At 34.3% G+C, this 16333-nt stretch overlaps 2 protein-coding genes across 2 annotated transcripts in view; one reads left to right on the forward strand and one right to left on the reverse strand.

Annotated features, from left to right (window-relative positions):
* Positions 1-4680, reverse strand: part of T48 (FU domain-containing protein T48) — a 134027-nt gene extending 129347 nt beyond the window's left edge. The window contains exon 1 of the mRNA XM_074183226.1: positions 4427-4680. Within this exon, the coding sequence (XP_074039327.1) occupies positions 4427-4502 (76 nt within the window). The 5' untranslated portion in view covers positions 4503-4680. The remainder of the gene's footprint in view (positions 1-4426) is intronic.
* A 3788-nt stretch (positions 4681-8468) lies between these two features.
* On the forward strand, positions 8469-9803 carry LOC141487483 (zinc finger BED domain-containing protein 5-like). Its single transcript, XM_074186575.1, has one exon. It carries the CDS (start codon positions 8469-8471, stop codon positions 9801-9803), a length of 1335 nt encoding a protein of 444 aa, XP_074042676.1.
* The last annotated feature ends 6530 nt before the right edge of the window (positions 9804-16333 follow it).

The following is a 16333-nucleotide window of genomic DNA, read 5'->3' on the forward strand; positions in this document are numbered from 1 at the left end:
ACCCTGTATCTGATTCCATTTTTTATTACGAATTCAACGATGTATCACATGCCATTGTTTTCTTTTTAGTTTCAAGGAAAATTACATTTTTTCTATTTTTAAAAAAATCTTTAAGTAGGCGTTGCAAACAAATGTTTTGACGTAAATACCTGTCACCGAGCCTGTCAAATATTATTTAATTACACGATAAAATAGTAATTGTCGTTGTTGTTAGCCTGTTTGTCGAGTTGTTGTTTTTAGAGTTATTGTTACTGTTGTCGTTATTATTGTTTATTGTTGAATAGATAATATTGTGTTATTATCGTCGAATATGCCGGGTGAGCATTATAGCCATGAAGAAAAGTTTGACATGCTAACGTGCTACATTTTGTGCCACAAAAATACTGTAAATACAGCAGCAATGTATCTTAATACATATCCAGAAAGAAAGCAGCCATGTAAGTCCATTTTCTTAGAGCTGGCTCGAAATTTAAAAGAATATGGTTTATTTAAAAAGCCTGTTTTATCTCGAAAAAAGGAATCTTCAGAAGAAGCCCAAAATAATGTTTTACAAGCAGTTGTTGAGAACCCTGAAATATCAACTAGGCAAATCGAAAATAATGTAGGAGTAGCCAAATCCACAGCTCAATTTATTTTGCGTAAAAATAGATATCACCCCTATAAATTTAGGATTTGCCAAGGACCTAAACCAGGGGATTTCGAACGGCGCCGAAATTTTTGCGAATGGTATACACGCGCGTGTGAAGAAGATTATAATTTTCCTTCAAAAATAATATGGTCCGACGAAAGTATAGTCACTAATAATGGTATCTTCAACCGCCGCAATACGCATTACTGGGCTCAGCAAAATCCGCGTGTTAAGAAAATATCAAGACATCAAGAACGTTTTGGGTTTAATATGTGGTGTGCAATTTTAGGAACTAAAATACTAGGTCCGTTTTTTTACTATAATTCTTTGACCGCCGAACGATACCATCATTTATTGCAAAACTATGTAGAAGACTGTTTAGATAATTTACCTCTGGCACAGGTCAATAACTGTTGGTTTCAACAAGACGGTGCTCCTGCACATAATTCTAGACAAGTTCGAAAGTATCTTTCGCAGCGATTTCCTGGAAGGTGGATTGGCACCTTTAGTGAAGTGTCTTGGCCAGCGCGATCCCCTGACTTAACTCCTCTGGACTTCTTCATATGGGGTTTTGTTAAAAACCGGGTTTACCAACATTCTTTTGAAACTGAACAGCAGTTACGAGAATGTGTAACTGTCGCATTTAACAGTATTACATCAGAGATGTTACGTGATGTTTTAAGTTCTACAGTTAGAAGATCATACTTATGTTTGGAAAATAACGGAAACCTGTTTGAACACCTCCTTTGAATTAAATAAAAAATGCCTTAATTTCTTTGTTGTTTTCATTACTTTAAAAAATCATTATTAACCTACTTAAAAATACATTTTAAAAATAGAAAAAATGCAATTTTCCCTTAAACTAAAAAGAAAACAATGGCATGTGTTACATCGTTGAATTCGTAATAAAAAATGGAATCAGATACAGGGTGTACTTTTTTTTCGGGCTATTTAAAAAAATAAAGTTGATGATGGTTTTTTGAAAACAAAACGTCGGATATAAAAACTAAAAATACCATCGTGTAGTACCTTGAAAGTGCCAATGAAAAAGTGTTATTCGTTTTTTGATATCTTTTCAAATAAAGTCAGAAAAAAATAAAATTGATATTGTCAAATTCTCGTTTTTCCCAAATATCTCAGCAGGCCATGAAAATTCTTCAAGTTTCTAAACGGCATGTAAATAAGCTTTAAAGAACACAACTTTTTCCTAATTTAACCTAAGCTGTATCTCCAACAGGTACTGAGATTCCCATGCTTAGGATCCTTATCTTGGACACACTGTATTGTTATGACATCGAAACCAAAGTCCAATCGTTTCAATGGAAAAGCTCAGCTTTTCTTCGATGACCGTGGCGTAGTGCATCAGGAGTTCTTGCCACATGGAAGTACGGTCGTAAGGAGTACTACCTTGAAGTTATGAGCCGTTTGCAAGAAGCAATACCAAAAAAAACGTTCGGTATTGCGGAAAAACAAATCGTGGTTTCAACATCACGATAATGCACTTGCTCACTCGTCATTGCTTGTTCGTGTTCACCAGATTTGAATTATATGTGAGGGGGATTACTTTCAAGAGGACAAAATAGAAATTGATGAATAAATAAATAAATTGTTGAGATAATGGAAAATTCACCTTATTTTTCGAAAATACAGTGTAGGTATAGTCGAAGTAAACGATATTGTGCACATATAAAGTTAGCGGCACTCTCAAAGGCCTAAAAAACCAATATATTGAAATGAACCGACTGCAAACTAGTCCACGTGGACTATAGAATTGGCGGTTTGTAATGGATAATTTTTACTAACCGAGTTTTATGATTGGCTGAAGAGTCATAAAATTCAATTTGAAGTCATGTTACGGTGACAAATAGAAACCGGGGAATACGGCGATGGTTATCGCCGTCGTGCCATCAATGTTCAGTTCAGGAACTGATCGCGATTTGAGTGTTGAAATTCGATATTGGTGCAGTTATAATTACTTAAAATTTTTGTTATCTGTTTAAAATGTGGCGTCCTTGGACAAGTACTAATAGTAATAACGAGTGTGATAACAACGCAGATAGCGATAGTGAACAGTGCGAAAAAGAGATACCAGTGAATAAGATTCGGATGCATTCGAACACTGAAACACAGAGAATGTTTCAATGTATATAAGAATCTGCATCTCAAGTTTGGTTTCGAGGGAAACAAAATATTACAAGCAACATCAGATTTGACCGAAATTCCTTTCTCAACTGTACGTAAAATAGTCAAAAACAAACCATATGAACGCAAGACGTGTGATACAGGATTACCAAAACCTTTAGATGTTCATCTAATAAAATCATTGAAAAAAAAACAATATACGACTGTTCCTACAAATGAAATCATAAGGAAGAAATTGAATACTTCCGGCCATAACGTGCGCTGCTGTGACAAAACTCTTTTGAATTGGATAAATAAATTAGAATTCAGATTTAAAATAATAAACAAACGTCAAGCAGTTATGAAAAGCAGAAGAATAGTGGAATTACCTGACAAATACTTAGAACAAATAACTGAATATAGTCAAGAACAACGGCAACTTTTCTATTTGGACGAAACTTGGTATGACACTCACGACACAGTTACGAAAGGGTAGACTGATGATTCGAGAATGTGTACGCCTAACATGCCTGTAAACAAAATTTGATAAGAAGGTAATAGAGCTAATTGAAGAAGAAGTATCTTATATTACAGAATAAGACTGACAGAAAAGTAATTTTAGTTGAAAAAGACTATGATAACGTTTAGGTTAATAGGTTATGTCTTTATCCAAAATCAGTTCAACTTCTGCAACAACTTTGAAAAAACGAATGTCATAGGTTATGTCTTTATCCAAAATCAGTTTAACTTCTGCAACAACTTTGAAAAAACGAATGTCAAAATATAAATAATATCCACATAATTCATAATTGTTTTGAATGTTGTAGAACGATAACTTCTCGTGCTGGGGATAGCACGTTGAAAGGTGAGAACCTGACTATTTCAAGTTCAACATGAATAGTTGTTGGATCTACAGATCAGTTTTAACGGTACTTGTGGTGAATTTCATATTCCTTCCGTATAAACTAATATACACTAACAGATAGGATATTATTTAAAAAAAGTTGAATGTGAAAGCAATCTTCAAAACTTCTTGCTCAAAAGCTTTGAGGACTGTGACAAAAAATGGATCGGTCAGACTAAGCAAGCCATTGAAACACATTTCAAAGAACACGCAACACATATTCGATTTCGGAGACCAGAAAAATATGTTATCGCTCGAAACGTCCTGGAAAACAGCCATAGAATAAATGGAATATGTCTGAAATTGTTGAGATCGATATGTGACAATAGGTTTTTGGATCGAAAGTCTGAAAACAACAAAGTGTGGCCGGAGAACTATGAACAGTGATAAAGGTCCCATCTCAAACAACCCATTGTTGCACTGAAATAGCTTCGTGAACTTAGTAATTCAACATTTTTTTGTTTTCAACTAACGAAGAAATTTTTTGATCATTATCAAAAAAAAAGTCGGAAATGTAACTGATTATCTAAGTATGTCGGAATTTTAAACAACGTGGTGTGCCACCTGAATAGCAAGCTAGTCATTTCTACTCGTAAACAACGAGTTGGCACAGATTTTTTATGTTCCAACCAAAACATAGGTAGAAGCGAATAATACAATTTTCAGAAATTCATCGAAAATTAATTCAAAGATAAGCAGTTTTCAAGGTACATATGTGATTGAAATTTTATAACTGTAATCAAAAATAAAAAAATAAAGGATGTCGAACTTACCGGAAGCGTTATATTCCAAACATAAACACTGCTCGATGATAAAAATCGCAAAAACTGTACAATATCCAATCCACATGATGAGATCACAAAACCACAATATTAATCCATTAGTTCACCGCCAAAGACGGAAAAAGTGCAAATCTCGGACTCGACCAACGCTGACTAGAATACGAACACTTTCATAGTAAGCCTCACCGCGCAGTAACATTCCTCGCACTAGCTACTCAACGCCGTCTAAGCCAAACTAAAACAAAATTTTTAAACGAGCATATCCAAGCACGCCTTGCATCAAAGGTAGAGCGCGGTCACGTGATCAAAACAAAGAACCTGTTGCACCGGGATGCTGGAGGAATGGACCGGTTGCATTGGCGGCGCGTCAGATGGAAGAAAGTGATGGGAGCACGATTCTGCATCTTAGCTCCGATTTTCCACAGTTCTAACAAAGGGGAGATTACAAAGATTATTATAAATGTATAGTTAAATAATATTTTTGAAAATAAGGTTTTACAAACGTTCTCTAAATAGAAGAAAATAAGCTTTAAATTGAATATAACCTATCTGGTTATTATAGTACATAACGTAGGTATACGATATGAATGTTCAAATTTCGCGAGCTACATACATTCGATTACAATTTTTTATGTTAGTACACTCGCCTCGAACATAATTTCACAGTTTTAGCTGTTCAGTTGAAAGGCATAGAAGTTAGAAATGTCTTGCGTATTTGGCGATTTTCTGATATCGAAAAAATTGATTAAAGAATTTGCATCAAATTTGGTGTAAAAAACAGTTCCCCTTTAATAATATAGTTACGGAGATAACTAATTTTTTTATTCAATAATCATTTCTGATTATATAAGAATATATACATATATACATAACAATATAATATATACAATCGATCGCTTCAAAAACACTTCACTAACTTTCATCGAAAGCTTCTGATAATTCCTCTTCCATATTCTCTGTTTCACTATCACTGTGGTCATTTAAATCAATAATGAATGTATTTCCACTATTAACATTGTAGTGTCCAATCTCCATATGGTCTTTTTCAACTAAAATCACTTTTTTAATCCTTTTCTGTCAGTCTTCTTCGGTATTATTTGATATTTCTTCTTTAATTAGCTCTATTACCTTCTTATCAAATTTTGTTTGCAGACATGTTAGACGCATACATTCTCGAACCATCAGTCTACCCTTTCGTAACTGTGTCGTGAATGTCATACCAAGTATAGTCCAAATAGAAAATTTGCTGTTGTTCTTGTCTACATTTAGTTATTTGTTTTAAATATTTGTTAGGCAATTCCACTATTCTTCTGCTTTCCATAACTGCTTGACGTTTGTTTATTATTTTAAATCTAAATCCTACTTTCTTTATACAATTCTGAAGAGTTTTGTCACAGCAGCTCACGTTATGGCCGGAAGGATTCAACTTCTTCCTTATGATTTCAGTTGTACGAATCGCATTGCTTTTGTAACAATCGTATATTGTTTTTTTTCAATGATTTTATTAGATGAACATCTGAAGGTTTTGGTAATCCTGTATCAGATCGCGTCTTGCGTTCATAAAGTTTGTTTTTTGACTATTTTACGTACAATTGAGAAAGAAATTTCGATCAAATCTAATGTTGCTTGTAATTGTTTGTTTCCCTCGAAACCAGAATTGAGATGTAGATTCTTATATACATTGAAACATACTCTCTGTGTTTTAATATTCAAATGCATCCGAATCTTATTCACTGGTATCTTTTTTTCGCATTGTTCACCATAGCTATTTGAATCACTACACAGGAAAAAGTATGCGTTGTTATCACACTCGTTCTTGTCCAAGGACGCCACATTTTAAACAGATAACAAAAACTTCAAGTAATTATAACTGCACCAATATCGAATTTCAACACTCAAATCGCGATTAATTCCTGAACTGAACATTGGCGACACAACGGCGATTCTCATCTCCACATTCTATTCGTCACCGTAACATGACTTCAAATTGAATTTTATGTCTCTTCAGCCAATCATAAAACTCGGTTAGTAAAAATTATCCAATACCAACCGCCAATTCTTCAGTCCACGTGGACTACTTGGCAGCGGCATTATTTCTCTCTATTGGTTTTTTTGGCCTTTGAAATGCCGATAGCTTAACAATTTGCAATACAGATTACATCGACTATACAAGCTTTTTACATAAGGCCAAGACGATGTAAATGACGACACTGTTATGGAGAATCGTCGAATTACTATTAGAGAAGTTAAGGATTTCGGCATTTCGGTTGGCTCATGCCTTGTTGTTTTTTTGGAAATTTTGGACATGAAGCATCGCTCAGAAATTGTTGAATGTCGTCAACGGCGATTCCGATTTGCTCAAAAGGGCCATAACTGGTGAGAAATTATTATGGTTATGACATCTAAGCCAAGACCAAAAAAGCACGTCAAGTTCGATCAAACTTCAAGATTTTGCTCACAATTTTTTTCGATTAGCGTGCCGTAGTGCATCAGAGGTTTATGGCTCATGTCAAGCAATTTTTTTTCCGAATTTTGGGGCATAAAGCATGTGGCAGCGAAGTTCGTTCCAAAATTGTTGAATTTTGACCAAAAAATTCGTCGGATGAGCATCGCTCAAGAATTTTTGAATGACGTCAACGGTGATCCATGTCATCACATGAGTATAAGGTTTTATGATATCAAAACCAAAGTCCAATAGTCCCAATAGAAGAGCCCAGGAGAGCAATACCAAAAGAACAAGCCAAGTTCGATCAAATGCTCACTGTTTTTGGCTTTTGGATCACGATAATGCACATGCCTCAGCCCTTGTATTCACCGGATTTGGCCCCCTGCGTCTTTTTCCTGTTTCCCAGATTGAAATGATCCATGAAAGGACGGCGTTTTGCGACGATTGAGGAGATGAAAATCGAGTCGCTGAGAGAACTCAAGGACATACCAAAAAGTGCATATCAGAACTGCTTCGAGGATTCGAAAAAACGCTGGCACAAGTGTATTATATCTAAGGGAGACGGGTGAATGGAATTAACATACCTATTCAACACACTTACCTAATTACCTAGCTATACCAGTAAAACAGACTAGGATATCATATACGTATCTGTACCAGTACAAGAAAGTGGTAATTAATTGATTGTTATGGATTTCATTCTCTAGATCAGGGGTTCTCAAACTTTTTGCCACTGCGACCGCCTTTTTAGACCTAGTATTTCGGCGACCCCCCTATTTTTAAATATAAACAAAAATAAAAAAAACACTATTGGCTAAGTTTTATCCATAAAAATACTATTAACTAATAAAAATAAATACAAATTGTTGTCACTTGAATTGTTTATAATAAGAGAAAGTGGGATAACTCACTTCGTGGCACGAACAATGACAAAGCAATGATGACTCATAGGGCCTGTTTGCGCGCGCACTCTCTGCTAGCCGGTGAACGGCAGACGACATGACAGTCTGGCTTCTTGAGTCGATCACTCAACACTGTGTGTGTACTTGTGAGTAGTATTGCGAGCAAATACAGTTAGAAAAAGTAGCAATGGATAAGTTTTTAAGAAGACCGTCGTCAAGTAGTGATGCTAGTGCTAGTGAGTGCAGAAAGACAAAATTCCGCAAATATGACCAGTCGTACATACAATTCGGTTTCACTGAACTGGCAGACAAACCTCAATGTGTGGTGTGTAATGAAGTGTTGTCAGCTGAAAGCATGAAGCCTTCGAAAATGAAACGCCATCTAGAAACTAAACATTTTGCTTTGAAAGACAAACCAGTGGAATTTTTCCAAAGAAAACTGTTCTCCCTTCGAAGTCAACAGGTAAACATTACGGATCTTGCTAATGTTAATAAGAATGCTCTTAAAGCTTCATACGAGGTAGCACTGAAGATTGCTAAAAAAGGGAAACCCCATACAATTGCTGAGGAATTAATTCTTCCTGCTGCAATTGATATGGTTTCAAATATAATCAGTCCTCAAGATGCTGAAAAATTGAAAAAAATCCCGTTATCAAATGATACTATTTCAAGAAGAATATGAGACATGGCTGAAGATGTTCAGAACCAGCTAAAGAAACAAATAAAAGACAGTACTTTTTTTGCAATTCAGTTGGATGAGTCAACAGATGTTGCCAACTGTGCTCAGTTTTTATGCTTCATCCGGTACGGTGATGCTATTCATGAAAATATTTTGTTTTGTAAGCCCCTGCCGAATAATACAACAGGTGAAAGTCTTTATAAGGTGTTTGTTCAAGCAACTGAACCTTTTGAATTTGATTGGAAGAAATGTGTTTCAATTTGTAGTGATGGAGCAATGGCCCTTACGGGAAAGAAGAGTGGCTTAATTGCCAGGTTGAAATCATTGACACCGAATGCAAGCTGTGTTCACTGCTTTTTACATAGGCAAGCTTTGGCAGCTAAGAAAATGCCAGATGAATTACGGCAAGTTTTAAATGAAGCTGTCAAGATAGTGAACTACATTAAAAGTCGCCCGCTGCAAAGTAGGATGTTTAATATTTTGTGTGAAGAGGTAGGAGCCTTGCATAAACATCTTTTATTTCACACTGAAGTACGGTGGCTATCCCGTGGTAATGTATTAAGCAGACTGTTTGGATTAAAGTCAGAAATGTTGTTATTTTTGGTTGATAGTAAACCCGAACTTTCCACTTTTTTCAGTGATGAAAAGTGGTTGGTTAAGCTTGCTTATTTGGCTGACATCTTCTCTCACCTTAATATTTTGAACTTATCCCTACAAGGACCAGACAAAAATATGATATATGCTCAAGACAGAGTAAATGCATTTGTAAAAAAACTCAGTGTTTGGAACGCAAGAGTTAAGAAAGAAGATTTTGAAAATTTTACACTAACTCAAGAGTTTATAGGGTTTCTGTCTACATCCTACTGTACATCCCCTGACACTTCATCTCTCTCCTTACTAGTAACTTCTCATCTCGAAGGTTTGATTGAACAGTTGACAGATTACATTCCAAATAAGGATACGAGTGGGGTTTTGTGGGTAGTCAATCCGTTCAGTGATCAAGTCGTAACAAAAGCTGAGCTAACTGCTCGTCAACATGATCAACTGATCGAAATTTCAAGTGATCAGTCAGCAAAACTCACTTTTAACAGTGCTTGTATCGACAAATTTTGGATAGGTATTAAAAATGAATACCCAGAACTGTCTACAAAAGCATTACAGACTTTAATGCCATTTTCTACGTCTTATAACTGTGAACAAGGTTTCTCCAAAATGGTGAATATCAAAACAAAATCAAGAAATCGTTTGACCCTGGAAAATGACATTCTTTTGTGTATTACAAAACTCATTCCGGACATAAAAAAATTGGTTAATTCCAAACAAGCTCATGTTTCCCATTAAATATTATTACACCTTTTTCAACTTGTATGTGTATTACAAATTTGTGTAGCCTATAAATTTTGTTATTAATAAAAACTACAGCTATGACTGATTTGTTTTTTTGATTTTCCTCCTTATCCCGCGACCCCCTGGACACACCACGCGACCCCCCTGGGGGTCGCGACCCACAGTTTGAGAACTGATGCTCTAGATTATATCCATAATAATAAGTTAATTAACAGTTTCTTGTACTAATACTTTTCTTTCTTTCCTGATGCAAATACAAGAAACCAAGAAGAATAATTATAGAACTACCTAAGCTACCTAATGTATTGTGGGTTGTCGGCTTCTAAAATATTTTGAAACGATTTCCCTCAATGTATGAAAATGTGGAAGGCTAGGCAGCTTTTACAGAGTTTTACAGCAATGATTTGCATTCGAATTTTTTAACCTATAAAATGAACACAATTCGGTGAAAAACATACTATTTAGAGATTGGTGCTGTCAACACAATATTTTCGAGTTTGTAGCAACTAATTTTGGGAAAGAAATAAGTGAAAGCAAGCAATTTGGCAGTGTTGTACGCCGGTACCAGGAATAGGGAACAGAAGAAGGTAAGCTACCGATCAACTGCATACTGCGTATTTTGTATACTTTCGATTAGACCATGAATCGTTTGTCAACCAAGACATTCAAATTTGAAAAAATAATGATTTTTTTAAATTTCAATTAATCATAGCCATGAACACTTTACTACAACCCTATTGGTACACGTTCACAAATATCCAAAATAAATTTAGAACCGACACTGAATATTAAAGAAAGAAATGAACACAAAGTGGGCAATGACGAAAATGTATCACCAATTATCTACAAAAATTTATTTTTTTTTTGTTATATGTTCTAATGTCACTAAATATAATTAAATTGTATTTTCTGTTATTGATTTTGGAATGATAATTTGATACACTTGCACACATTTCAACTGATTAAACTTGGTGAACTTGGGATATAACCCTTGATCAATTTTCTTTTATAGATGTATTTGTGATCAATATATGTATCGTTTATTTAGCACAAGCTAATGCAGTTACAATATTAGTCTTAATCTAATTTAAAAGTCACAATTAAAATTCAAAATCATGTACATTGAAACATATAAATAAAAACAGCACAATAAATAAAATAAAAAAAAGAAAAAAAAACTGTATTAGCAGGTTCCTATACTAAACACTTTGTAGGTCTAAAAGGTGCACTTTTAATTTTCTTTTAAATATATTTAGAGAGGTAGCATTCTTAATATCCTCCGGTAGTTCGTTGAATGCTTTTTTTTTTCTTCTTTTTATTTTATTTATTGTGCTGTTTTTATTTATATGTTTCAATGTACATGATTTTAAATTTTAATTGTGACATTTAAATTTTTAAATTAGATTAAGACTAATATTGTAACTGCATTAGCTTGTGCTAAATAAACGATACATATATAATATTCACTGAAGATCGAACGGTTCCCAGATGGATTTATTGTTAACTCATGGAGAATATGAACCTGATGCCAGTTAAGTCTCACCATCGTTGTTTTTCCACTTAACCTTGAAAAATATTGTATGAAAATATCTCATTACTATATTTGAAATATCAGTTCGGGGGACATTTATATTGATTTTGGGTTGTTTTATATTTTTATGGGTAATGACATGAAATCAGAATATACAACATTATAAACAGCACAGATATGAATGAGCACGATTCACTTACGAAATCGACGCTGTAAAAATAATGTACCTACTCCTGAATGTATGATAAATTCTTCTTGTTGATGTGGTTCACTAATTTATATCTATTGAATGAAGGAAAATATGTCGGCAGTGTGTTTCTGTGAATGAGCCTCAGCTCATATTTTTTATTATGAGAAGAAAGATGACCATTACTACATATATAATTGTCAGATTGACTTAAACCCATTGAAGTGGTTCGTTAACGTGTTTATAATATTTCAAGTCAACATCTACTATCAGTTCAAACTTTTTCAACTCATCTAATAAACCAAAAGAAATGCTGTTCATTTCAATATTTATATTAAACAAAAAAAGTAACCCAAGCAAAGATAGATGCGCGATCAAAGCATGATCACCACGCACATTTGCATCTATTGGGTAAAATAAACAAGCCTCCTTATGCTGGCTAATCAGATACAACTGCAATCGGCTGGCGGAATTCATTGTTACAGTGTCGCAGTGGTCAGTTACGTTTTAACGCCTGTGGTGTGTACATGTTTAAACATTTTTGAAATGTAAATAACTGAAAAAACTGCAAATTTGTGTCCCTAGATTCCACCTAAAAATTTTTCCTATACCCAGCCATATTAAAAAAAATTAGTCGTTCCTTAGTGCGACTCTGTACAAGCAGCCTTGTCTGGAAGATCACGTGCACTATGCATGGTAATGTTTTGGAGCACTCTACTGCTCAGATGGACAGAGCATAAAATTATCTTTTTGAAGCAGGAGATGGAGAAAACATTTTCTTCATCTCCTGAAGACTTCAACTTGGTTGGCGAAAAGCGTGAAAAGTGCTCGTTTATGATTTGAGAAAGTTATATTTCTCAAACAGTTCCTTGCAGGATACTCGGGAACCAACTTTGCAAAGGTAGCGAACAGCACGTTTTTGCAGAGCAAAAATTAAGTTGATTTTTATTACATATTCCCATATCTAATGTGCGAGTCAAATAAGGTATGGTACAATATTTTGGTAGTTTTCATCCCCAAAATCATGATGAAATACCTAGCTACTTCTTTGAAACATGATAAATGTAAAAAAAATAACATCCAATCAACGGAGCAATGTTTGGTTCATCAAAACCATTTATTTCAAGTTTGTTGTGAAGTTTCTTGAATTTTTGAAAATTGTGGAAAATTCACTTATGAAAAAGTTGCATCGTCAATTGGAGAGACATCATTATTCTTTTGGACAAAATGAAATATTTCCCCACAACTAATCAGCGAATAATTGGAGAAAACTTGACACCATGTTAAAAACACGATGTGTATGTTTCCTATGCAAATAATTAGGACAAATTGTGCAATCATTAGTTTTGCATGTTTCGAAGTGTGTCGCTAACGTGATAAGTATATGAGGTCCGATCAAAAAATATGGTGGATGTTCAAATTTAGCGGACTACGTACACTCGATAAGCGTTTTTTTCAATTTTTTTTATGTTGGTTCACTCGTCTCGAACATAACTTAACATTTTCAGCTGAAAAAAGAATAAACACAAACTCAAAAAATGATACAAAACTTTTATTGATTACTATAAACTGAGGAAAATGCTGGTGGAAATAACCTGGTTAAATGAATATTACTGGAGTTTTTTCCCAACACCAAATCGTTATTTTTAACACCTCGACGTGTTTTGATCACCAAGTGATCATCTTCAAAGAGGAAGATTAAAACTAGAAACTAATGCGAGCTAACCCTATTTATGCTATAAAGGTAACCCATACAGGTAAACCATCCAGGCGTACCAACCATACAGGTAAAAAACCTAAATTAATTTTACAATTTTGCCTTACCTATTATTTCACAATATATGTTTATATAAAACAATTTTCAGATATATAAAAATTAATTTCACAATATTGCCTATCCAAATTAATTTTTGTAATGTGTCCTTATGTAGTAATCAGTAAACCCAACAACATTATTTTATTTTATTTTAACAAGCTATATAGTATGCTCTTTGGTATAGGTCCGTCATCGTTATTCATAATATTATTGTGTTTACTTATTTCTACACTCTCATAGGCATCTAGTTATCTGTTGTTGTTAACTTGTCTAACTAATCTTAATGAACTGAAGTCTATGGAATGGTTTTGTTGCAAAATATGATGGGCGACTGCTGATTTTTCAGGTCTTCCATATTTTAAGTGTGCTATGTATTCCTTATATCTTACTTTAATAGTTTTTTTTTCTGTCCATAATATTTTGCATCGTAGTCCTTACATTCAACTTCGTAAATTCCAGACTTTTCTGAATTCTCGACTTTGTCTTTTGAACTTCCCAAAAGGCTCTGTAGTGTATGACTTGTTTTAAAAACCACCTTCATACCTAGTTCCTTGAAAATATTTCCAAAGTTCCTCGTATTTTGGTGGTATGGAACTGAGATGTATTTATCTTGGTTTTTCTCCTTTCTGAAAGTCGAGATTTCGTTCATTCTTAACCTTAACTTCTTCGTCCTTATTATGTCATCTACAATACCCCTCGAGAAACCGTTAGTGGCTGCTATTTCCTGTATGTTACGTTTTTCTTTTGTGAACCTATCATGTGTTAGAGAGAAAGTCAAATGACGATGCACTAAAAAATTCAACCCAGCACGTTTGTGCTGTCCACAGTGATGTGAACTGTCAGGAATATACCTGTACGTGCTTGTTTCTTTTCTAACCCTCCACATTGGCTCCTCATTACCATTACCATTGAAGATGATCACTTGGTGATCGAAACACGTGTCGATGTGGTAAAAATAACGATTTGGTGTTGGGAAAAAACTCAATATTCATTACTACACCAAAGGTTCCAAACAGTGCATCATAAGTACCTGGTTAAATGTCTATGAAAGTAATAACGTAGATGAAACAACCGAGTCCTTCAGCACAGTCCTTAAACAGTATATAACAAAATGCAGTCTGATAAAAGAAATACAAAGAAAACACATTGAAAGAAATCCTTGGATTTCAAATGGGTTGGTAATCTCAATAAATGAAAAAAATAACATGTACCATGAAGTAACTAAAAACCCGGGAAACAATGAACTAAACAAATTTAAATCATATAGAAATAGATTGAATGATTTGATTAGAGCGGAAGTATAATTATTATAGAAGTGAAGTGGAAAAAAATGAGAGTTGCCCAAAAAATATGTGGCGTTGCCTAAATAATATCGAGAATAGGAAAGCTGAAGTGGAAATAAAAGAAATTAAACTGGGAGATAACATGATTCAAGACAAACAACTCATAGCGGAAAAGTTCAATGAGTTTTTTACCCATAAACCTGGCAAGCAAAATAAAATGTGAAAGAAAATTTTCACATAGGAGGCTTTGAATTCGCTTTATTTGTATCCAGCGGAGGAGTACGAAGTGATTAAATTCATCAAAGAATTGAAATCGAACAAGGCACCAGGGATGGATGAGATTGGATCGAGCACTCAAAGAATGTGTTTATAGTCTTGCTAAAAATTGCTGTAATCAAACCAATTTATAAATCTGGAGACAGGCATGATGTATCAAACTACAGGCCCATATTTATTCTCTCAAATATCTCTAAAATCTTCGAGAAAATTATAAAAGCACGAATAGTAATAGTAGACTATACCAAACGAAACAGTTTGATTTCCGAGAAACAATATGGGTTTATGAATGGGAGATCAACTCAGGACGCTATAGCGGATTTAATTAAAAAACTGTACAACCCTTTAGATTCGAAGGAGCCCGCCATTTGTCTATTCGTTGATCTCGCAAAAGCGTTTGATACCTTTAGCCATCCAGATTTACTAAAAACCCTCGAGAACATCGGATTCAGGGGGATTACACTTCGATTGATGAAAACCTATCTTGAAGACCGAAAACAATGCGTAAGTATTAATGATGAAATGAGTACTAACAGAACTATAAGATATTTGGTTCCCCCAGGGAACAGTGCTCGGTCCAATTTTGTTCATTATTTATATCAATTCTCTATTTGACCTACCTATTCCTGCTGAGATAACCTGTTTTGCTGATACTGTATTCTTCTTCAAAGAAAAGAATTGGGATATCTTGAAAGAACAAGTGACATCTTCATTCCCCGTAATCATGGAATATTTCAGTAGTAAACTTTCACAAGCTACGAATCAAATCTACCCAATTATTCATCTATAGATTGTAGAATTCAGATGATATAGTACAACTCAAATCAACGAACACAGTTAAATATTTAGGTATTACGCTTGACAGTAACTTGAAGTGGAACACGCATATAAATAATCTGACAAAAAAACTGAGATATATGGTATATAAATTTATATACCTAAAAAACATCCTTGACCAAAAACATATTGAAATTGTCTATCATGCATTAGTAAAAACACATCTGTTGTATGGTATTATCGCATGGGGAGGGGTTACTAATTATTACCTTAAGTACTTGGAGACACTCCACAAGTGGATTATTAAGATCATTTTGAATAGACCCTATACTTACCCAAGCGACGATCTATACACTGAAGTCGAACTGATGGACATACGACAAATTTTTGCTCTAACATTACTGGTATATCAACGAAAAAATCTCAAAGATGCTAAAACTGTTGATCACTTACATCATACAAGTTATAGAATACATTCGATTGAAGTACCAAAAATGTCAAAAACTATTGGACAACGCAGCTGTACCTATCTTGCTCCTAGGTTATATAATGTTATACCCGCCCATATCAGAGATATAAACTCCCTTACTCTCTTCAAATCTCCCAGAGATTTGCTCCCAGAGCAAATATTCATCACTGGATCGATATAAAAAA

This window comes from Leptinotarsa decemlineata, unplaced genomic scaffold (genome assembly GCF_025532065.1).
Source record: "Leptinotarsa decemlineata unplaced genomic scaffold, Ldec_3_MD MMD2_P_RNA_scaffold_2, whole genome shotgun sequence".
Taxonomy (NCBI): Eukaryota; Metazoa; Arthropoda; class Insecta; order Coleoptera; family Chrysomelidae; genus Leptinotarsa; species Leptinotarsa decemlineata.